Source organism: Astatotilapia calliptera, chromosome 13 (assembly GCF_964374335.1).
Source record: "Astatotilapia calliptera chromosome 13, fAstCal68.1, whole genome shotgun sequence".
In the NCBI taxonomy this organism is placed as follows: Eukaryota; Metazoa; Chordata; class Actinopteri; order Cichliformes; family Cichlidae; genus Astatotilapia; species Astatotilapia calliptera.
The window spans coordinates 30,195,208-30,217,987 of record NC_137434.1 but is presented as its reverse complement, the minus strand read 5'-3'; the positions used below and the strand labels follow the sequence as shown (position 1 = coordinate 30,217,987).

General features: G+C 40.4%; 1 protein-coding gene across 1 annotated transcript; it reads left to right on the top strand.

Annotated features, from left to right (window-relative positions):
- The first annotated feature begins 2,613 nt into the window (after positions 1 to 2,613).
- LOC145419762 (inverted formin-2-like) lies at positions 2,614 to 5,543 on the top strand. The gene is made up of 4 exons (XM_080288177.1): positions 2,614 to 2,818; positions 2,953 to 3,117; positions 3,354 to 3,444; positions 3,819 to 5,543. The coding sequence occupies exons 1-4, from the start codon at positions 2,789 to 2,791 to the stop codon at positions 3,992 to 3,994; spliced, it is 462 nt and encodes a 153-aa protein (XP_080144303.1). The 5' UTR covers positions 2,614 to 2,788; the 3' UTR covers positions 3,995 to 5,543.
- The last annotated feature ends 17,237 nt before the right edge of the window (positions 5,544 to 22,780 follow it).

The window sequence follows — 22,780 nt, the reverse complement described above, 5'->3', positions numbered from 1 at the left end:
ACTCCAGGAACCTATCCAGGGTCACTCTTTCTTCCACATTCTTCACATCCAGAAGCTATTGGATGAACTCCCCTTGGTGGTACCTTTCAAGTGGGAGGAAGAAGAGTCCAGTCTGCAGTTCATCCTGTCAAAATGTCTCACCCACATGGTCGAGGAGTTCTGGGATCTTATTTAAACAGTACAGGGGCAAGGGCGGTTTCCTTCCAGTCTGGAGAGCCTTTCAGCTGGAGATAGCGCTTGAAGAGGCATTTCATGGAAACCCCTTAGACAATATCAAGGTTGGACATTGTCTATTCTTCAGCCCTGGGCACAAGTTTTCGCCACGAATTCAGTGCCACGCATATCCGGGGCTTCATGGCGCTTGGTCCTGCCACAGGGGCAGCAATTGACAACACACCTCCACCTTTATCACACTGGACCAAGGACAACCTACAGGTTCTGCAAGTCCAACGGCTCTTCTCCCTCACATGCAACATGGAATGTGAGCCGCCAGTACTTGGCCCTTCACTCGTTCTCCTCTTGCTGCAAAATATTTTCCGTAGGAATGAAAAGATCCCTCTTGCTGAGCTCCAAGCAACTAAATGCCCTGAGACTTTGAAGGGACACATCAACCTATCATCATTAGTTGAGAACCTCGCTACAAGGGAGTCCTTTACAAATCCATTCACCTTTTCCAGGGCCAGGAAGCTCATTGAAGAATCCGGCAAAGATGTTTCAGAGTGCCTGAAGGCTGGCTTCCTGGAAATGAAGCTGAGGTGGTTTCCTGAACTTAAATTTCGGGATCTCAGAGGAACGCGCCAGGCAACTTGGAACTTTGTAGAAGTCCACAATGACGACAAAGAGCCTTCAATTGAGGCACGTTCGTCAGCCTTGGTAGGAGACATAGCCATGGAAATGGAGCGCCGCTCGATTTGTTATGCTCGCAATCTGGAAAAGTACCGCGAACATGGCATGCCATGGTTGATCGACGTCCTGAAACGGGTTCCAGGAACAATTGATGCCTCTACTCATAAGAAGATCCTTGTCCTCGTCAGTTCAGTAGGTCTCCTCATGAACCGTGATTTTGTATGCTACGACAAGATCAAGGATCTGCTAATGGAGCTCAAGGTCAGCCAAGCTGACCTTCAGAAGTGGAAGATCATGTTGACATCTGTTTGTGACAGGACCTTTGGATTCACTTTGTACAAGCTGCACTATGACATTCCATACCGGATGGTGCACCATCCAGTAACTTCAAAGAAGAAGCCTCCAACACCCCTACCGGAACAGGATCCCGTGGAAGTTCCCGTCAAGCTAGAGGATGAAGAACCTGACACTGTGATTACAAGAGCTGTGTTCATGCCAGCCAATGTCAGTAGGCAGTGGTCAGAAGAGGAGCTGTCGTTTGTGAAGACGGACCCTTCAGTCAGGGTCAAAGATATATACCGTCAGTATGTGCAAGGCTGCAGGCATGGGCGCCCGGTCATACCAGGCATTTGTCCATAAAAGAAGGGAGTTGGTGTCCAAAAAGAAGAAGTAAATGAACGGTGTTACTTAATCCACCAATCAAGTGCATGTTGAAGTCATGTTCTGATGAAAATGTGTAAAAGATGTGTGATTTGTAGTATGTTCTTTTTTTTCATTTTACACAAAAGTGATGTTTTGTTACTGTTGTAAACATGTTTGAAAATTGTTATTTTACATCATGTTCTGTGAAGAATCCATTATTAGGGTTAGGGGTTATGGGGCAAAAGCCAGGAGAGGATGGGAAAAAAAGTGGAATAACTGGAAAACTAATTGGTGTAGAGGGCTGGTGTTGGTGTCTAGGCGGGGGTTTTGGTGGCTGGCGGACGCTGTGGTGAAGTGCGCGCGGCGATGGCCTTTTCGGTTCTGGAGATATGGCGAATCGGACCAAAAAGGATGGGACAGATAAGGGAAAAACAACAGAAATGAGGAGAGATTTCAGTGTCGGGAGAGAGCCTGTGATGCTGGGAGATTTTGTGACAGTGCATGGTTTACCTGCGTGTACTGAGTGCTCCCTAAAGGTCCCAGGAGGAGGAGGAGATGAGGAGGCAGCGGTTGGCTGGCTTTGGGCTGGGTTTTTGTGTGTGTGTTTCCTTTAGGGAAAAGATGTTTACATTGCTGATCTCTACATCATGGCCACCGGGAAAGATCCACAAGTCAACCTGCTTCGTTGCTTGCCAGTACGTTTTTTGTTGATTTTTCTCCTCTGTGTGTATTTTTACTCATTTGTACCAATACCTGTAGGAAAACTTTAGGTCATCCTGCTTTTTCCAGCTTGAAGCAGGCAGGCAGGTGAAGCTGACCATTATCTGCTCTGTGTGAGTGCCCTTTGTCTTTCTTGCTCTGTGTTTTTTCCTCTCATAGAAAATAATGGAGGTTGTCATGTCGTCTTTTCATGGATGATGATAATATGTCCATTTCAGGCTATATTGGCAACAGAGAGACAGATAGTGTTTCTGGACTTACTTTGCCCTGACGGTTATGGAGATGATCTCTACCAAGGCATATTTAGGTTGACACTAAAGAAATGACAAGTTTTTCTGGCCTTGTTCAATGGCCAAGTGCGTTCTTTGGCAAGATCATCTAAAAGCAGCCTCGTTCTTAGGCTACTTCATGATAGGGATGCACCGATACTGGTTCCAGGCCCATACGGTTCAAATGGAATCTTATCCATAGCTTTAGTTATGGATATAGGCTCAGCTTGGACTCTATTCAGTCTGAAACAAAGACTCTAAACAAACGGCTGAAAAACTCAGAGAGGAGCGTTTCCTCCTCATCTGACGACATGAAGGAGCAGTACCTGTCCACCATACAGGTGAGTCACTCAGGATGAGGCTGTCACCTTTACGGGCAGATAAATCCAGTCTGTACACTCACTGACACCGTTTTAGTGGGACAGACCTGCTGTTCCAGGTGAACTTACCTGTTGTTCTTATGTGGTGTTACCAGGAGAGCCTGCAGGCTGTTGAGCAGCTGCAACTCCTGCTGTCATCTGTGGAGGAGCAGAGGAAGCACCTGTCCGCCTACCTCTGTGAGGACAGCAGCAGCTTCTCCCTCGAAGAGCTCTTCAGCACCATCAAGGCATTCAGAGACCTCTTCCTTCGAACCCTCAAGGTCAGCGCCAATCGCAGTGCGGCTCAGTCTGCAGGACTCATACCCTGCCGCACGTTTGCATGTGTCATTTAAACTATGTCTCAGCCAGCCAATCGGCTCTGACTTGAACCGTGACAAAGTGTGGTAGCTGCCACACATTAGTCCTGTTTCCCTGTAAATGTTAAGCTCTGCCCTCTCTGGGGGGCCGGTTAGCCTGCTGAAGTTTGAACTGTGTGTTCCTTTTATTCTTCGATCAGGAGAACGAAGGTCACAGGGAGCAGGAGAAGAGGAGGAAGAGGTTGGAGGAAGGGAGGAAACTGAGAGAAGAAGCCCCCACCAGAAAGATCAGTAAGTCAGACACCATTATTTCACCTTAAATCCTCCCTCCTTAAATGGAGAGACAGGTGTCCCTCACCTGTCTCTCCAGGTGTGGCAGGTGAAGGACAGGTCAAGTGCAAGTGGAGAACAGGTGAGACATGTGAAGGGCCGGTGACGGACAGGTCGAGAATCAATAGCTGAGATCAGCAACATTTTTCTGCAACAGTTTATCAGCAGCTGAATATTTAAAGGAAATGATGTGACAGCATCAGGACGAGAAGAAAGTTTGTAAAGATTAAATGCTGCTGTACCTGTGAGGCTGTCAGGTGATGGAGTGACAGCTTTCACCTGTTGTTTGTGACACGTGCGCTAAGCTCACAGGGGAACGTGTGTCTGTGCTGCAGTTAGGACAGACATGGCCAATTGGGACGAAGGATGCACCGTCGACAACCTGCTGGCCGAGATCAGGAAGGGCTGCAGGCTGAGGAAGACAAGCCCACGGGCAGAGCCGGACGGTGGGGTCGAAGGTGAGAGCCCGGCAGGACTTCTGCAGACTTTCTTGTCACTACTGCTCGTTTGACAAAGCCTGTACATTGACAGTGAGCTGTGGAGTCCCTTTGATAAGGAACTAGAGGAGGCAATAGTCAAAGTTAATGTTAAAATAAAGGGGAAGCAAATTGTGCAGATTCAAAAAAGTCAGTGTGAATAATTTGAATAAAATGTACAGTTCCTTTGTTCAAAAATGTGACCGATTGTATTTTATAAATGTCACGGTTTGCCGGGGCAAGCCGTGTGGAATTATTTAGGACAAGGACGCAGCAGCTCTGGTGCAGGTGAGTATTTATTAACGAAGGAAATACAAACAACAAAGGCACTGGGAACATGAAACTGGAACCTAAGCTGGGTAAAACTAACAAAACAAACCAGAAACGAAGATGCAGGGAGGTCCGGGGAAATACACATGAAGAGATGCAGGGAGACCGAGGGGAAACAACACAGACGAACCAGCAACTACTATGACAGAAGACGCAACTTAAATACACTCAGAGAACACAGGGAGATTACACACAGGTGAGGAACACAGCTGGGAGTGATTAACGTGACGAGACTAGGGAGTCAAACTGAAAACACTCACATAAGACGCAGACCTTCACAATAAAACAGGAACTTACACATGAAAGGACACAAACTAAGAAACGCAGACTAGATACAGGGCACACGGGCAGAACAGAGTAAACACCAAACAGAGGAAGAACAGAACCAAAATCGCAATAAGAGAAAACACAAAACGCTGGGTTAAAAGGACCCAGAATCATGACAATAAATTAAAAAGAATGACTTTTTTTGTTATCAGTATTTATAATTTTTAATGACATTTTGTTAAGTTCTGTACCATAGTTAACAGTTATAGTATTTTCCAGTGTTAAGCATTTATATTTTAAAAATTCTAATAATCTTATATTTGCGTTTGTTTTTAATTTTTTTAGAACACTGGAAGGCTAGAAATGTTTTTCTTTTGAAAAGAAGAATAACAGAACAGATCAAGGCTTAATGTTTTATTTTGTAGCTAATGAAGGGGGCAGGTCTATCAACAATATTTTATTTGTACCTTTTGAAAAAGCCAACAAATTCCTTTTATTATTAATTTTAACACTCCTGCTCTTTTAATTTTTAATTCAAATGATTGTGGAAGGGCAAAAAACAGTGCAGGATACTGAAAAATGTTTAAATAGTTAGGAATATTTAGAATAATTAGCAAAATGCAGACTTTGTATCGTACCTGTGCATTAAAAAGTAGACATGTAGTAGACTGTTTCTTCTAACTTTTTGCCTGTTTTCTTTCTTTTTTATTTTCATATGTTGTCTTTTCATTGTGTGATGGGATTTCCGGCTCTTTTTAGAAAACCGGCTCTTTCGGTTCGGCTCACTAAAAAGAGCCGGCTCTTTCGGCTCCGAACCAGCTTTAACGGTTGTTTTGTTGCTTTAATTGATTTATTATTAACAATAATATAAAATTATGCACAAAAGGAATTACTAATGTACAAAAAAAAGTGGTTTTATTTATATATGTTTATATATAAATATATGCGGTGGCCCCTAGAGACAAAACGCGTACAAACTCCAAGAAGCACATACAAACTCCAAAACACATTTCTAGCATGAACTGAACTTCCAAAACAGAGCTACCTAGATCACGTAAATTACACAATTGAAAGCATGAAAGCATATGTGTATTGTTTAAGTATTTATACACAAGCACTATATTCATATATAGTCAAATAATTAAAAATTAAAAAAAAAAAAAAAGAAAGTTCATTTACCTGTTATTACCACACACCAAATCCGGCCGTTGGTACTTGCTAGCTTGTGTAGCCACTAGGTAACAAAAGCTCAACACTGCCACTAGCATCCTGGAGCACTTCTGTTGTCTTTTGTACGTGTTTTGAGTTTTTATGTGCTTCGGAGTTTTTACGTGTTTTGGAGTTTGTACGTGCTTCAGAGTTCGTACGTGATTTGAAGCTTGTACATGCTTTGTCTCTAGGGGCCACCGTAAATATACTTTTATTTATTCACTCCACATAAAATGTAATAAATAAATCATATAATACAAAAATCAACTATTCACATTTCAACTTTTAACTATTTAAATTTTCAGCTTTTTCCTTTTACAAATTTAAAGTGAAACAACACAAAACACTGCAAACCACAACACAATTAAATATAAATTATAATATGAAAACAAAAAGAACATGCATATTCTCTGTCATATGGACCTGCATGAATAAACTTTCTGAATCCTTTATCATCTGCAACTGAAAATAGTTGTGGATGATTATATACCTTTCTAATGTGACGTTGTTGTCCCTGGCTCTTTCTCTGTCTCTCCCTCCTGCTCTGTTCCTGTGCTACTGCGAGTGTAACTACCGCCCCTCCCCCCTCTTCCCAGTGTAAAGCACAAGGCTTGCATGCTGAGTGAAGCGGGAAAAAAGTGCGAGAGAGAGCGGATGAGAGAAAGAATGTTTATATGTTCTCTTTCTTGCTATCTCTCTCTCTATATATATGTGTGTGTGTGTGTGTGTATATCATATATATTGTATATCTTTTGTATATAAACTATAAACTTTCATCTTCAGACAAAAATTATATGACTTAAATTACTTAAAAATTCTGCCTGGTCTTGTGTCTCTTTGTTTCTGTAACATAAATAACAAGCCAACATTTTCCTCACGACACCACTGATCAGCTCTATGGACCCTCAGTTTACCTGTACACATCCATCTCACCTGTCAGCTGTTTAACACCTGCTGATGAGTCAGGAAGCACGTCCACGTGTCCTGGTGTTAGTCTCCTGTTTATTGCAGCTGCTGTTCAATATAATGTAATGTCAACACAAAATTGTGCACAAAATAAGTAAATGCAGTTTGTTTCCTGAGTGCAGACCTGCTGTTTCCCTCAGAGTGACTGTTCTGGGTTAAAAATGACAGACTTTAAAAGGAGGCGAGATGGACACAGAAAATTACACAGCACTTTATCAGTGGCTGATATCCAGTCACCAGCTTTAGCAAACACCAGACTGTCAGGTGACGTTTACATCACTGTTTTATTTGTTTCTTGGAAAATCATTTTGGCTCAGATATAAGTCAAGTTTTATAACTGTACAGTTTTACTTAAGCTCAATGTCATACTGCAGAATACGTGTTAGACTGAACCATTCGCTTTTCTTTATTATCTGCTGTTCGTATGTACAGGATTTTTTTAACCATGAATTTTGAAATAAAACTAACATGAAAAATCGTTTTTATTCAAGGAGAAGAGAGAAAGCGCTATCCACCAGGAGAAGCGTCTGAACCAGCATGCTGTTTGTGAATACTGAAAGACTCCAGCCTGTCTAGAAATACTTACATTATCTGTTTTTGGGGTTTACTAAATTAAGAAAAAAAATCAGATTACTGTATTTTCCGCACTACAAAGAGCACTTAAAATCCTTTAATTTTCTCAAACAAAAATGCATGAATTCTGGTTGAATTCTCACTGACTACAAACCTATTTTATGTGATTTTATGTTTCAAAAAAAACTGCCCAAAACTGTTTTAGTACGACTTTGGTAAGCTACAAAGCTGAGCATTACCGCTACCGTAGTCACGAGCTTCCCAGAGTAATCTGGGTCCAAAACGCCGTCCTTTAAGGTCCCAAAGTCATACAAACGCTGCGGCATCACTGAGAGTTAAAAACTGTCTAATTTATTTCATCTGTAATGATCAGCATTGCTGCTTTACGGTGTAACAATTAAGTTTAACATCCAGGCATCCATAAAAACATTCATACATTCTTATATAGTTATATAGTTCTATACTGTGTATTGTGTATTTTGTTGTACAGTTATTTTATTTTCAACTTTAATTTATATATTTTATCTTATTCTTTCCCAGTTAAATTTACCCTTTATTCTAATTTGTGTTGTACAGTTATTTCATTTTTAACCTTAATTATTTTATTCCTTCCTAGTTAAATTTACCCTTTTTCATTTTTTCATATTTATTTCCTATCTTATTCATAGCCTTGTCCTTTTTTTTTCTTTAGGTCACAAGCAGTTGTCTAAGCATTTCACTGCATATCGTACTGTGTATGACTGTGTACGTGACAAATAAAATTTGAAAACAGAATTTATTCAATTTAATTGAGTTAGAAGTTAGCAGGAAGTTAGCTCGCTAGTTTCCACCTAAACATGATACAGCATGTTCTGAATGAGAGATTTCTAATAAGAAAAATAAAATAATACATCTCTTTTATCACTTCCAAAATGATTGAAGACAGAAAACTAATCAGCAGTGACATTTGTAGGGTTACAGAAGTTGGACTAGCTGGTATATAATGATTTGCTACGTGATCACTAGCGGCACAGCTATGTTAGCATAATATAAACACAGTGATGCTGGAGGATGAATGCTAACTTTTGTTCAGAAGAATTACGGAGATAATCCATCCACAATACATCCATATACTCCAACCACACCGGAATAGAGCAGTAGTGAGAGAATTCTAGTGATGTGTTGGTCACAAACGAAATGGCTCCTAGAGCCGGATCTTTGACGTGAACGACATGAGCCAAGGAGCCGTGGTTTTTCTCTCACCCTCTCTCTCTCGCACTTTTTTCCCGCTTCACTCAGCACGCGAGCCTTGTGCTTTGTGCTGGGAAGAGGGGGGAGGGGTGGTAGTTACACTCGCAGTAGCACAGGAACAGAGCAGGAGGGAGAGACAGAGAAAGAGGCAGGGACAACAACATCACAATAGAAAGGTATAGTAATCATCCACAACTATTTTCAGTTGCAGATGATAAAAGATTCAGAAAGTTTATTGTTTATTCATGCAGGCCCATATGACAGAGAATATGCATCCTGTAAACGACCACGGCAGACCCAGTGGCATTTTGATGCTTTTATTAATCCCTACACGGTTGCTGTACATTCGCACTCAGAGCTGCAGCTCTCTCGCTTCCAGCTCAACATAACACCAACAACCCAACCACAGGACCCAGTACAATATTTAATTCGGTGGGGCGTGATTGCGGATGCCGTGCAGGTGCGTCCGCCTCCTCTGCACGGCACCGCAGGCCACGCCCCACCACACATCTTTTTTTTTGTTTTCTTATTTTAATTTATATTTAATTGGGTTGTGGTTTGCAGTGTTTTGTGTTGTTTCACTTTAAATTTGTAAAAGGAAAAAGCTGAAAATTTAAGTAGTTAAAAGTTGAAATGTGAATAGTTGGTTTTTGTATTATATGATTTATTTATTACATTTTAGGTGGAGTGAATAAATAAAAGTATATTTACGGTGGCCCCTAGAGACAAAGCACGTCCAAACTTCAAAACATGTATTAACTCTGAAGCATGTACAAACCCTGAAGCACGTATAAACTCCAAAACACGTAAAAACTCCATAGGACGTACAAACTCCGAAGCACGTACAAACTCCAAAACACTAAAAACTCAGAAGCACATAAAAACTCAAAACACGTACAAAAGACAACAGAAGTGCTCCAGAATGCTACGCGCAGTGTTGAGCTTTTGTTACCTAGTGGCTACACAAGCCAGCAAGTACCAACGACCGGATTTGGTGTGTGGTAGTAACAAGTAAATGAACATTTTTTTTAAATTATTTGAATATATATGAGCGCTTGTGTGTAAATACACAAACAATACACATATGCTTTCAATTGTGTAATTTAAGTGATCTTAGGTAGCTCTGTTTTGGAAGTTCAGTTCATGCTAGAAATGTGTTTTGGAGTTTGTACTCGTTTTGTCTCTAAGGGCCACCGCATATATTTATATATAAACATATAGAAATAAAAACACTTTTTTTGTACATTAGTAATTCCTTTTGTGCATAATTTTATATTATTGTTAATAATAAATTAATTAAAGCAACAAAACAACCTGAAGAGCCGGTTGGGAGCCGAAAGAGCCGGCTCTTTTTAGTGATCCGAGCCGAAAGAGCCAGTTCTCTAAAATGAGTCGGAAATCCCATCAGTACTCCATACTTTGCTCGGACATAAGCGCTCTTTCAGACTCATTGAGTCTACCTGCGAGAACAAAAAGAGAACAAAAATCACTCAAGAAATCTCATCCTTGTCACCAAGATTATTGTGGAAAAATACACTGAGCATCGACCCAAACTGACTTTCTCAGGTTTATTGAAAGACGCTTCAAACCTTTGCAAAGGGATCAACACAGCACGGACGGGGTTCATACCAGCACTGACAAACAGGCAAAATAATAACAGCTCCTCTATAGCCATACAGATACAGTGAAAATGAAAGTGTTTTTGAATTTTATTTTCTGTAAATCATTTGATTTATTTAATACATTAAATATTATATTTTAGAGGCCGTTCTAATCTGATATTCCATTCTAGGCAAATTGACAGCAAATAAAACTAAGTACACTTTTAAAACTTTTTTTAAATTAATTTTTATTTGAATTCAATTCCATTTTATTTATATAGTGCCTAATCACAACAACAGTTGCCTCAAGGCGCGTTCTATTGTAAGGTAGACCCTACAATAATACAGAACCCAACAATCATATGACCCCCTATGAGCAAGCACTTTGGCGACAGTGGGAAGGAAAAACTCCCTTTTAACAGGAAGAAACCTCCGGCAGAACCAGGCTCAGGGAGGGGCGGCCATCTGCTGCGACTGGTTGGGGTGGGAGAAGGAAGACGGGATAAAGGACAGAAAAACGTTATAATGTAATGTGGTGAAATTATTATCAACCAGGTGGTTCATGAGACAATTACTTTAAAGTAGTTTGGTTTTAACATTTACAATGAAGAATTGTAATAAAAAATGTAATGCATTTAGGCTACGTCCACATGTATACCCAGGTGTTTTTGAAAACGCCGCTTTTTTGATGCAGGTGTCAGGTAAACTTTAACGTGCTCGTAAGAAAACCCTAGAGAAGAAATTAGGTCTCTTCAGTGGGGCATTTCTTTTGAAACTTTTGACAATCACATTGTCAATATTGTCTTGGCCATTAAACATTAACTCCAGCACAGTGTTTGGATTTTTCCACTTTTCCCGGAGTTCATTGAATACTTTCACACTGACTTCTTCAGTGTTCTCGAAGGACATTTTAAGGTTTTGGGACAAAATTTTAGCCCAAATCCTGTTGGTAAACCTGTTCATAATGGCTTTATCAACCCTTGGAGGCAATTCCCTTGTCTCATTTGCATTGCTTATAGCGTGCAGAACCAAATCTTTAGTGAAGCTTTCAACAACTTTTATGTACTCTTCTCGGTTTTCAGATATAGTGAGTACTCTTTTTGGTAAAGCCAACAGGGGTTCTGTAAACGTTGGGACAGTAATATCATCAAGCCGTTCGCTCAGATATAAAATCAAATATTTCTCCTTGCAGTTATGTGCTTTACAAAGATTGGTGAAAATGTCCCTGTTGATATTGGTCAGCCTTTTTGGAGATAGATCCAAATTTTTCTCGTCAATTTGAGGCCAGAGTTTTTCACGCAGGCGATCGCTGATAGAGTCGGGATTGTGCCGCTGTGTGAAGTCCTTGTATTTAGACGAGGCTTTGGCCTCTGAAACTACCAACTGAATAACTTTGTAAACACACATCTTTTCTTCAGACAGATAATCAGATGCCAGAGTGATGTCATAAGAACCAAAATCTGAATCAGACTTACGGACTGACCTATGTAGTTTTTTCTTCACAGGCTTTTCCAGGGGGCAAGCTTCTATGTTGTCCAAGTCTTTTGTATCAGCTGAGTAGTTTTTCTTCGGTTCTACTGTGGCTGTGGTTTGGGTTTGAGGAGGAAACATCTGGGATGACACAGACGCTTCTTCCTCAGATGAATCACTAAAACCAATAAAAACATTTAGATATATGTTGGGTGGTGTAGGTGCACGATGCAGTGTTACAATTTCGCTATTTTCACTGTCACCTGTGCATGTTTTATCAAGACTGCTCTCCTCTGCAGTCAAATGCAGCTTGAGGTTTTTTGAGTCGGAAGAATCCTCCAGTCCTGGAGTTTCTGTTTCTTCTTTATCACCGTGGTCATCTACAGAACTTTCTTTCAGGATGCTGTCCTTTGCTCGGGTTTCTTCTGTTTTCTCAGGGGACTCTGTGTCCACTGAGTGAAGACAGGCCTCATCAGTCTGCGTGGACACTGGATCTCCCTTCTCCACAGTTGTGTCCATTGCGTCCACTAACATGGAACAAAGTTTCAACATGTCTTTCATCAAAGTGGAAGGCATCTCAGTGTTGCAGTACTCTGGGTTGAACTGCAGAGATTTCCACTGTGGTACAATTGTACCAAAAAAGTGGTCACTTAAGGACTTCCATGTTTCCACTGAGGTGTAACTGTGTGCAGTTGTCATGTTTAAGTTTGTATTAATATTTCTTTGAGTCTGAAATGTAGAAGTGGAAATAAATTGTTGGGTGGTTGGAGTTGTGGTTGGCATGTGTGCTCTTTGTAAACTAAATGCTTGGGATTCTGGACGGTCCCTGTATAAGGGTTTAAGCCCCGCCCACGTTTGGCTGCAGCCACTGTGATGTCATCCACTTTTCTCTGAAGTTGAACCTTCAATGGCTTGGGGGCGAGGTTTAAGATAATCTCTGACACAGCTGCATGACATTTAAATGGCATAAACTATTAATTTAAATTACGCACTGTAAATTTTGTTCTTAAACCAGACTAGTTAATAATAATTTCACCACATAATATTGTCAAATTATTTTTTGTTTTCTTAAATAAATGCATAATTCAAAGACAAGTTAGGTGATTTTTCATTGTATATCTGTTAGAATGCCTGGGTTGTTGACCCAGGGTTTTGAGTTTATATATTATTTATCATTTCTATTCTTTGGTTTCTTTGTTAGAGTTCTGTTTTATGGTTTATGTCTCTGTGCATCCTTAGTTGCTGTCTCCCCTGTCTGCGATATCCAGTCCAGTCCAGTCAGTGTCTGTGTCTGTCCTGGTCCCACGTCTCTGTTCTCTCTGTTGCAGTGCCTGCGTGTGAGTCTGTGTCTTTAGTTCAGTATGTGTTATGTTTCCTGTTTTATTTTGAAGGTCCATGTCTGATGTTAATGTATCTGGTTTCGCTTCCCCTTGTCTCGTTAGGCCTGATTTGCCCCAGCTGTGTTTCCCTCCTGTTACCCATTCCCTGATTGCTCCCTCTGTGTATTTAAGCCCTGTGTTTCTCTGTGTCTGTGTTGTGAGCTACCCTCATTTATGCTGTGTGGTCTGGCTACCTGCTTATGTAAGTTTATTTGGATTTTTGCTACGTTTTGCAATCCAGCAATAAAACTGAGTTTTGAAGTACACTTTTGCCTCTGAGCGTCTGCACTTTGGGTCCTCCTTACCACCACTCCTGCCTGCACACAACCTGCACCTGACAATATCAAGTTACAGTTGGACATTTTAGGTGTTCCCTACATTTTAATGTAGGCATCAGGAAATAGATATCTTTTATTTTTCTTCTTTTTATTCAGATTCAAGCTGAGTATGATTAAAAGTTGTTGTTGTTTTTTTCTTTTTAACTTAGACTGAAGTTTGTATTCCTATCTACTGATATTAATTCATTGTTATCTTAATATAGCTCAAGGTGGGGTGCATGCATACCCATATGGAAACGATATATATATATAAATCTTATAAAGTTTGTATCTGTCTTGTGTGAAACTTGTATGAAAAGCATACAAGAGTGAAAGCAGATATAAGATCCCTTGAAAAATGATATACATGAAACTTGTATATTTTGGATACTTACTAAAACACTATATGAAAGTAATGAGAAAGTGGCCACCTTCATGAGTGAATCATATAAGCCTTATATGATTCACTTTAATGAAGTAGGCCACATCTTAGGCAAGTTTTTTTCTATTTCTTTTCTATATGGGTATACTTGAGCTTGTATGTATACTTTTTACCCTGTGTGGATAAGAGAAAATCTAAAACTAGTGATGTGCGGATCGATCCTGAAATATCGATTCCTCCGATACCAGTCATTTATGTTCTAGAATCGATTCTCACATTAAAATATCGATATTTTAGTAATTTAGGGTAAATTTGTAGTTTATAATTAACAGGAACACAGTGGAAAGAAACTATAACATTCGGATTGTCTACATTCAAAGGAACTACTTCCTCTTCCGCCTTTCATAGTCATGTGCGAAATACGGCTGTCTGTCTCGCAGCCCCTTGGTGTGCGCACTCACAACAATGGCTGAGCGTAATTGGAGTAATGTGCGAACGTATTTTACCTCCATAAAAGCTGAAACGTGGTTTGCGATACATGTGGCAAAAACGTGAGGTGTTGTGGCCACACTCGGGAGATATTCAAAAGGGCTGCTGGGGGGATAAATACATTTTACAGTGTTTATTTATCGGATAAAATACGTTAAATGTCCGGAAACAGCGGGGTTGTCCAAATTCAGAGGCTGCTTCCACCTGAGGACCTGGCCTTCGCGGTCTAAAGAAAGCTGGGTAGTACGTCACGAGCTCCCTCGGTGGAGTGAAACGCTGCCATCTGCTCCTTGCTATCTAAAATATAACAGTGCACTGGCGTAAACTCTCGACCGTCTCACACTTCTGTTTAATCAGTTTTCTGTTTGACGTTTATTCAGCTGTGAAAACCCAGAGGAACCCTCCCGAGGGATTAATAAAGTTAAATTTAATTTGATCTAATATAATAACTTTAATTTCAGCCAAACTGATTTACAAATAAAACTGAAAACGCCAAACAATAACATTTTGAAGTTATCAAAGTGACTTATATATCATGTTTAACCCAAGTAGCGAAAGACCGCGGGGATTTGAAGACGATGCGTCGGTCGGCTCAGATATTTGAAGTTTACACAGCTACATTCTCACCTGAAAATATGTTAAAAGTTTTTTTGCGACCCAAAAAGAGAAATAAGAGTAATATTAAAACTAAGTTGCTGCCGACATTGTTGGAAACTGGAATTGGCTGGACCAGTCTGGGATATGGTTTTTCAATTTTGTTGTCCAGGTGGAAAATCGGGAGAAATTTGGGAGAATGGTGGCTCAGGGAGATTTTCTGGAGGGGCACTGAAATTTGGGATTCTCCCGGAAAAATCTAGAGGGTTGGCATGTATGGTTGTGGCAACATCACTAACCTTGTCAAACACCTCAGAGCAAATCATATCACAGAATATGACGAGTGTATGTTGAGGTGAACTGAAGAGGAGGACAGGGACAGGTGCTGCTAAGGCGAGACACGGAGTCCTTTAGTGCTGCAGGCAGGCAACGTGTTCACATAGCGCACAACTTCATTTTTTTTATTTCTATGTGATGAACTCTGCATTATTAAGTGATAAGAACAAGTAATCTGATGTCCTGTAATCATTATGACGCTATAATTTGAGATACAATAAATAAAATAAGTATTGGTATTGGATCAGTATCGTCGATACCACCCTGAATATTAATTGGTATCGGATCGGAAAGAAAATCAGTGGTATCGCACATCACTATCTAAAACTAAATTCAAACTTCTGCACCCAATTCTTCCCTTTTAAAGGCATTAAAATGTATACTGTAAAGTTAGAGAAATCATTAAAAGCCCCAAATTACAATATAATATTCATATTCATTATAAGAGCCTCTAAACTTCTCACCATATCTGTATGAAACTCCTGGCACCATTTTTGGTGATCCCAGCATCTGTTGACAAATTTGGGGCGGACGTCATAGTAATTTAACCTTAGTTATGGTTCATACTAGGTTTTGCAATATTTGACTATTTTACACATTTGACTTTCTTATATATTTCATTATTTTACTATCACTTACCACAATTTATAATTTTATCAAAACATTTCTTTCTTATAGCATTTTGTGAGGTGATTTTGGTCCAACTGTAATTATTACAAAAGGACATCTTAACTGTATAAACAACACACTGAACAACCGACAATGAAAAGAATAAAACTTCTGAACCTCTCAAGGCGCACCCTTGAAGGTTGATCAGGGTCTCGTCAGTTTACAGAACTTTTCTCTGAATGGCTGACACCCTTACCAAACACAGAGTAAGTTTATATTTCTTAAATCATACTTGCCCCTTTAAAAACCCTCTCATCCGCTCTCCACTCTGGATTCTTTAATAATTGAGATTTCAGTGGTGACTCTGTCTGATCTCAGTTGCCACGCACTCGCCTTCTCCATACTAGTGATGTGTTGATCGTGAACGAAACGGCTCTGGGTCTGCAGCCTTAAAGGCCGCATTTTAAGGCCGATTACATCACAGCGATGCGACGAAGGCTGTCCCAATTCAAAGGCTGCTCGAAATGCGGCCCTCAAATGCGTCCTTCATTTCCCTGAATTTTAAAGATGTGGTGGTGTAGACTTCATGGCCCAACATATCTCAGACTTCGTAGCGCGGCGGTGGGTGTGGATAATTTTGCCGAAAAAAACGGTGAAAGCGGAGCGGCCAAAGAGTAAACTTTTAAAAGTAAGTACTGAATATTATGTCACTTATTTATGTGCAAATGTTTAATAATGAAGAACATTAAAACATTACTGTTGGCCACATGTCCGTAAAGTCATGTGACATTAGCGGTCTTTGCACTTTCAGCGTTAACTTGGTTTTAAAGACTTTACTTTAAAATATAAGACGTTCAATAGTTGACCTTAATCTTACAGAGAATGTGATGATTTAATGGATAATTAAAGTCAGTCACATATCCACAAACGCAACAAGCTCAGTGAATGCTGCTCTGTTTGCAGTCCTGAATATCACGTGATTTATCAAAACGTGATTTTACTTCAGCAGCACAGAAAGCGTCTGAAGGTGAGCTTAAAAAATGACTGCAGGCTTAGGCTACATTGTGGAACAGATGCTACCGCTGCGTACTGTAGAGTGTCTGTCTTTTAAAAAATGTATCTATTATTTAAAGCAGCGGTCCCCAACCTTTTTCGCGCCACGGACCGGTTCATGCCCAACAATATTTTCACAGACCGGCCTTTAAGGTGTTGCGGATAAATACAACAAAATAAAACTAGTACCGGTACCGTAAAAAAGAAGATTTATTCATAACACACATGAAAAGACCCAGGAAAACCGAGTTAACGATAAAAACGATAACAAAATCACGCTCAGAACCGATAAAAACCCTGAAAACTATACATTTCATACCTGAGCCTCAACTCTCACGGCCCGGTACCAAACGACTACATAAGTAAATACTTATGTAGTAATTAAGTTACTTTTTTGACACAGTAATTAGTATTTTAAATACAATATTGACTAAGTAATTAGTAATTAATTACTTTTTTAAAGCAACTTACCCAACACTGGTTATGTGTTTGTATACTTTGTGCCCAATTTGACCCAAATAGTAGAAGTCAGCCTGTTTAAGGCTCTGATATCTATTCTGTATGACTTAACTTGGAGCGCCTTAGAAAACGACTCCCTTTCGACGCCCTAGAGCCAAATATCGACCACGCCATAAAAAGTGCTATAAAAATATCATATATTAATATTTTTTTCCACTTTAAATTAGCCAATCTTTTAGACCTACTTCTCCTTGAAATATTCATATAAAGTTTTAATTACATTTCGCGGATTTTAACCCTTTATATCCCGGTTTTGTCACATGAGCGCACGGCTTTTTTTGGCGAAAAAAACGAAAAAATTTAATATTTTCCATAAAATACATTTGAAAGTTATATTTTATTGTAATTATAATTAGGCCTTTAGATGGTCTAAAAATTACCACTGACATTCATTTTGATCGGCCGTTGGTTTTTCTGCAGGAGCTCATGTAAAAAAAAGACTCCCTTTCGACGCCCTACAGCCAAAAATCGACCACGCCATAAAAAGTGCTATAAAAAGATTATATATTAAAAAAAATTTCCACTTTAAATTAGCCAATCTTTTAGACCTACTTCTCCTTGAAATATTCATGTAAAGTTTTAATTACATTTCGCGGATTTTAATCCTTTATATCCCGGTTTTGTCACATGAGCGCATGGCTTTTTTTGGCGAAAAAAACAAAAAACTTGAATATTTTCCATAAAATACATTTGAAGTAATATTTTATTGTAATTATAATTAGGCCTTTGGATGGTCCAAAGATTACCACTGACATTCATTTTGATCGGCCGTTAGTTTTTCTGCAGGAGAACGGTTTTTCACTCTTGCCCTGTTAAATGCATATTACCTTGTTGCCTTCTAATAAAATAAAAAGCATTATGTAAATAAAAATTCAAGATCAGTTTGAACCAAATAAACATTTATTTTTTCAACGATGAACAAGAACATGTATATTGTTGTTGGGAATGGGGAAATGTATGAGAGAGAAAGAGAGAGCTAGTGAGAGGGTGGGGGGGGCTGTGTGTGGCCGGGGGGGTAAATGTCTTGCTCAGGTAGAGCAGTTGCTGCAGACAAATTTGCTGTGGGCTCGGCAGGTGAACTTTCCACATTTGCTGCAGGTGTTTCCGACTCGCCTCCTTTTCTCAAAACAGACCTCACAGGACTTCCTGCCCTTGGGATCTGTCACTCCAGAGGGGCCTGCAGCAGCACCATCCTGCGCATCTCTGACTAATTCAGCAGCGGCTAATGAGCGGGGAAGGCGCTCTCTTTTTGACAAATGAGGCTTGATCAGGCTTTCTCCCACCTCTTCTATGAACAGCCTCCTCCTGTGTGACTTCTGCTGATGCCAGGCCTGATCTACGGAGGTCCACAGCACGAAGGCGTTGTAGAGGGAGACGTCTATGACGTTATGAAAGAGGGCCATTGGCCATCGATTGGTCCGTCTCCTGCAGGAGTAGGTGCCGACAACCTAACAAAACAACAACAACATAAAACCTCCGTATATTTTACACAGGAATATATGAGCAAAAATGAATAAAGGTGTGCGTAACTGATGCGTAATGACACCCACCTTATCAAGGTTGTCGACACCTCCTTTGCATCGATTGTAGTCGTCAATGATCACCGGCTTTTTTCTTTGTCCATTGCTGACCTCCGGCCTGCGATGTTTGGTGCTCAACAAAAGCACATTTCTGCCCCGTCGAGGAATGTAGGACACTAGGGTGTGTTTCAATGAAAAGGCAAAGGTGGAGGCATAGACAGCTCTCCCTCTCGTCTGGCGCAAAACGGGTGGAATTTCTGTTTTGTTCCGGCGAATTGTGCCGACCAGAGCCATTTTATTCTTGAGGAGTTCCTCTGCCAGTTCAAATGAGGTAAAAAAGTTGTCGCATGTCACGACGTGTCCCTGGAGCCCGTCCGTCATCTGCAGGACGACCCTCATCCCCTGATTTACTTTGGCTGGTTCGCCCGCTGCTCTCCCGGTGTAAACCTGCAAGCCGCCAGGCGTAAGATGTCTTGACGTCGCAGGCTGCCCAGATCTTTATGCCGTATTTAGCAGGCTTTTTGGGGATGTACTGGCGGAAACCGCACCTTAAGGTCCCGGTCTGGACTAAACAACATCGGCAGGCGGTGTGCCCACATGTCCCATACCTGCCGAAAGGGAGCCAATTTGTCGGTACGGCGTCCAGGTCGGGAGAGCTTGTCGTCAAATCTGAGGGCCCTGCAAATGTGCGAAAATCTTTTCTGGGACCACGCGTCCCGGAACATCCCGTTTTCTCACTCCAAAGGCTTTTGATTGACTTGTGTTTTGACCGGTATACATCGGCCAAAATGAGCAGCCCCACATAAGCCAGCATTTCGTCGCTGTCCAAATCGCTCCATTCTGAGATTGCCCGTCTGCCATGAAGGTTTGTCATTGAAACGATATGCTGTATAATCTCATCGGTTAGGAACAACCTGAAGCTGGAGAGTGGGTCTGAAATTCGGGCGACGGCTTAGTGGGTTGGTCCCGGAATAAGCCCCGTGGGTGCTGCGACGTAGCGCAGCGTCTCGGTGTTTGTCGGGGACCATTTCTCTCCATTTTTGGCAGTCCACGCCACTGCTTCCTCGTGCGTCTCCCCCTCGTTCTCATCTCCAGTAGAAAAATCAGAAGATGACTCCTGCTGATCGGTGTGGAGAGACGACGACTCCGTGTCATCCCCGGAATCAGAGTCACTCTGGGCGGGTGAAGAGGAAAGATCCTCGCTGTCGGAGCGCATCAGGATGTCCACTACTTCCTCGGTCCTGTAATACCGTGCCATCGTGAAAATGCCTACTCCCGCGCTACGGCTTATTCTTATAACCTCTGCTGCAGTGCACCTGCATAAACAAGCTAAGCTTGAAGACAAAATAAAGTCTAATTTGTTTTTTGTTCTTGTTTTCATGTTAGATTTGTTTGCATTGCGGGGTGGACTTCAAAGAGGGAAGGCTTCTGATTTTAGACATAAACATACTTTTATCTAAAGTTAGAAGCAGACACAGACAGATCTTTTTCTCTTCTTTTAGGCAAAAGGACCTTTATTTTTTTGTAAATATAAAGGTCATTGATAGTGACACAGAACACCATTCTTTTTTCACTTTCTAAAGCAGAAAGAGACGCTCAAAATCTGACTTTTTTTGGCTGGAGTTCGTTCAATGGTGAAATATGAAACAAGAGCGCCACCTGGTGGACAAATAAAAAAAATTACAATTCTAAGGCCCCTACTTCAAAGACTGAGTGAAAGTGGAAAGATGACATTTAATTTGATGGTAATGATTGGGCAGTGAAAAATAGCGTTTATAATGGGTTTCAATGGGGCGTTTTTTGGCTCTAGCATCTCAAGTGGATGGAAGTTTGTAGCTTAGCCACTTTAAGCTAATCTAATGAACTCAGACTGGAATTCTAAAGTTAAAAAAAAATGTGTGGAAAGTTTGGCTATATTCTATTCAACACAGTGAAAATGGCTTGAAATTAAAAAACACTGTGGATGAAAAATGGCTCCAGGTAGCCCAGAGGGGTTTAACCCTTGTGCTCCCCTTCGGGCCAGCTCCAGACCCCGGGGGTCCCAGAGTACTCCTGGGTCGCATTTCACAGGCCGCGCATCAGGGTTGGCTCCCGCACCCCGTACACCCACGTTTCCCTCCCTGAATGCCACTCCCGTTTCAATTTTTTTCCTAGTTTCAGGCAGGCTCTATCACGTTCGTCCATGGGAGGCCGCTCTTAATTTGTTGGCATTCTTACATTTGGCTCAATGCTTACATATATGTGTAAAAAGAAAATGTACGAGCTGTGATAACTGTTTCTGATAGAATGAAGAGTAGACTGATATATTAAATATTCCTTTATTGGGTGAGAAAATCATACTGCTACAGGTAGCAGCACTTCCAGATTTGTATCATAGTTTTAATACAGCACGTGCATTTCAGTAAGAGCTCATATATTTCCGTATCGCAATTTACAGTTCTTATCAGTTTGTCCTTGTAAAGTCCACAACAAGCATGACACAGGAAATAAACACCCGATAGATATTATCTCAGTAAATGAAGTTGGTGTTCAGCCTCTGAGAGGGGACAGTCAGCGGGGGTTATGCAAGTTGTGTGTGTTAGCTGAACAAGAGCTTGACCTCTTGCAAGGCAAGCGGGTCTGTCACACCCTTTACTGAGATACTGGGCTGGGCAGACATCTCCGAAATCATCAAAGATTTTGGCTAATAGGCTCTATCTTGGCAAACTGACCGGATATCTAACATGAAACCACAAATATCCAAAGTGTATTTGGTGACACACAAACGGGGCTTTTCATAATGTATAGTTTAGTTTAGTTAGTTTCCACATGTCCGTTGTTGTGTTGGGAAAATGCTCACCGAAAGCGTAGCCACATGAAAATGTTAATTAAGTATTCAATAGCGCATTTAAGTAATTTGTTTAATTTTAGCACGCCTGGCCCTCCATACTCACTGAGACTCACACTAAGACATGTAAATTTCCAACTGCAACTCGGGATAAACAGACATTGAGACATGACAGAAAGGGTAGAAAAAGGGACGAAACACAGAGAGACACTAACAAAAACTGAGTTCAAGATTAACTCATGTGGAAAATACACAACTAGAACACAAGTTATCTCAAATTTCCAAAGAAAAAGAACAAATAACGCGTCCATAACAAACTCAAAAACTGTTTTGAAGATACAGGACCATGACAAAAAGCCACGATGTTCAACTTCAAATTCAAATTCAATAGAAGCTTCAGTTCTCACGATTACATATATAAAATGTTTAGTATTATAAAGCAGTAAGAAAACAATGGATGTCTTTCAGCACCTGGCTTTACTAAGCACATGTGGGCATAACCCTTTGTAAAATACCACATGGACCTTATCCCGCAAGCTCACAGCAATGATATCTGTGATGGTGTCTGTGCAAGAAAAAACCCCACTTAATTTTGTATGAAACACAATCTAACTACAGGGGACGTCTGATCTTTATTTCTAATGTTACTTGTGTCTTTGGGAATTCTAATCCTCAACTCTCTCTTGATTTTAACCACATAACAGAGTCAACAAAGAAACTTTAAGAGTTATTGGGACTGGGGCCCACTGCATTAACATTGTTATTTTTTCAATACCTAATTTATGGAAATATGCCTACTTTTTCCCCTAATACAATAGGTACCAAAGACAGCATGTCTAACAGGAAGCATTTTGAAATGGAAAACTAAAAACACATTTACAAGAGACAGTTTGTTCATTGATTATTGATTTTGGTTTTTATTAGTTAACCCTATGTATTTGGATTAATTGGATCAAACCGGCAATATTAATAAAAGGCAAAAAACAAAACATAAAAGAAAAAAAAGAAACAAAGACAAACAAAACAAAACTGAAACAAAGACAAACGAAACAAAAAAACAGAAACAAAGACAAATAAAACTAAAAACAGAAAAAAATTGAAACAAAAAAGAGAAACAAAGACAAAACAAAAAAGAAAAAACAAAACCCAA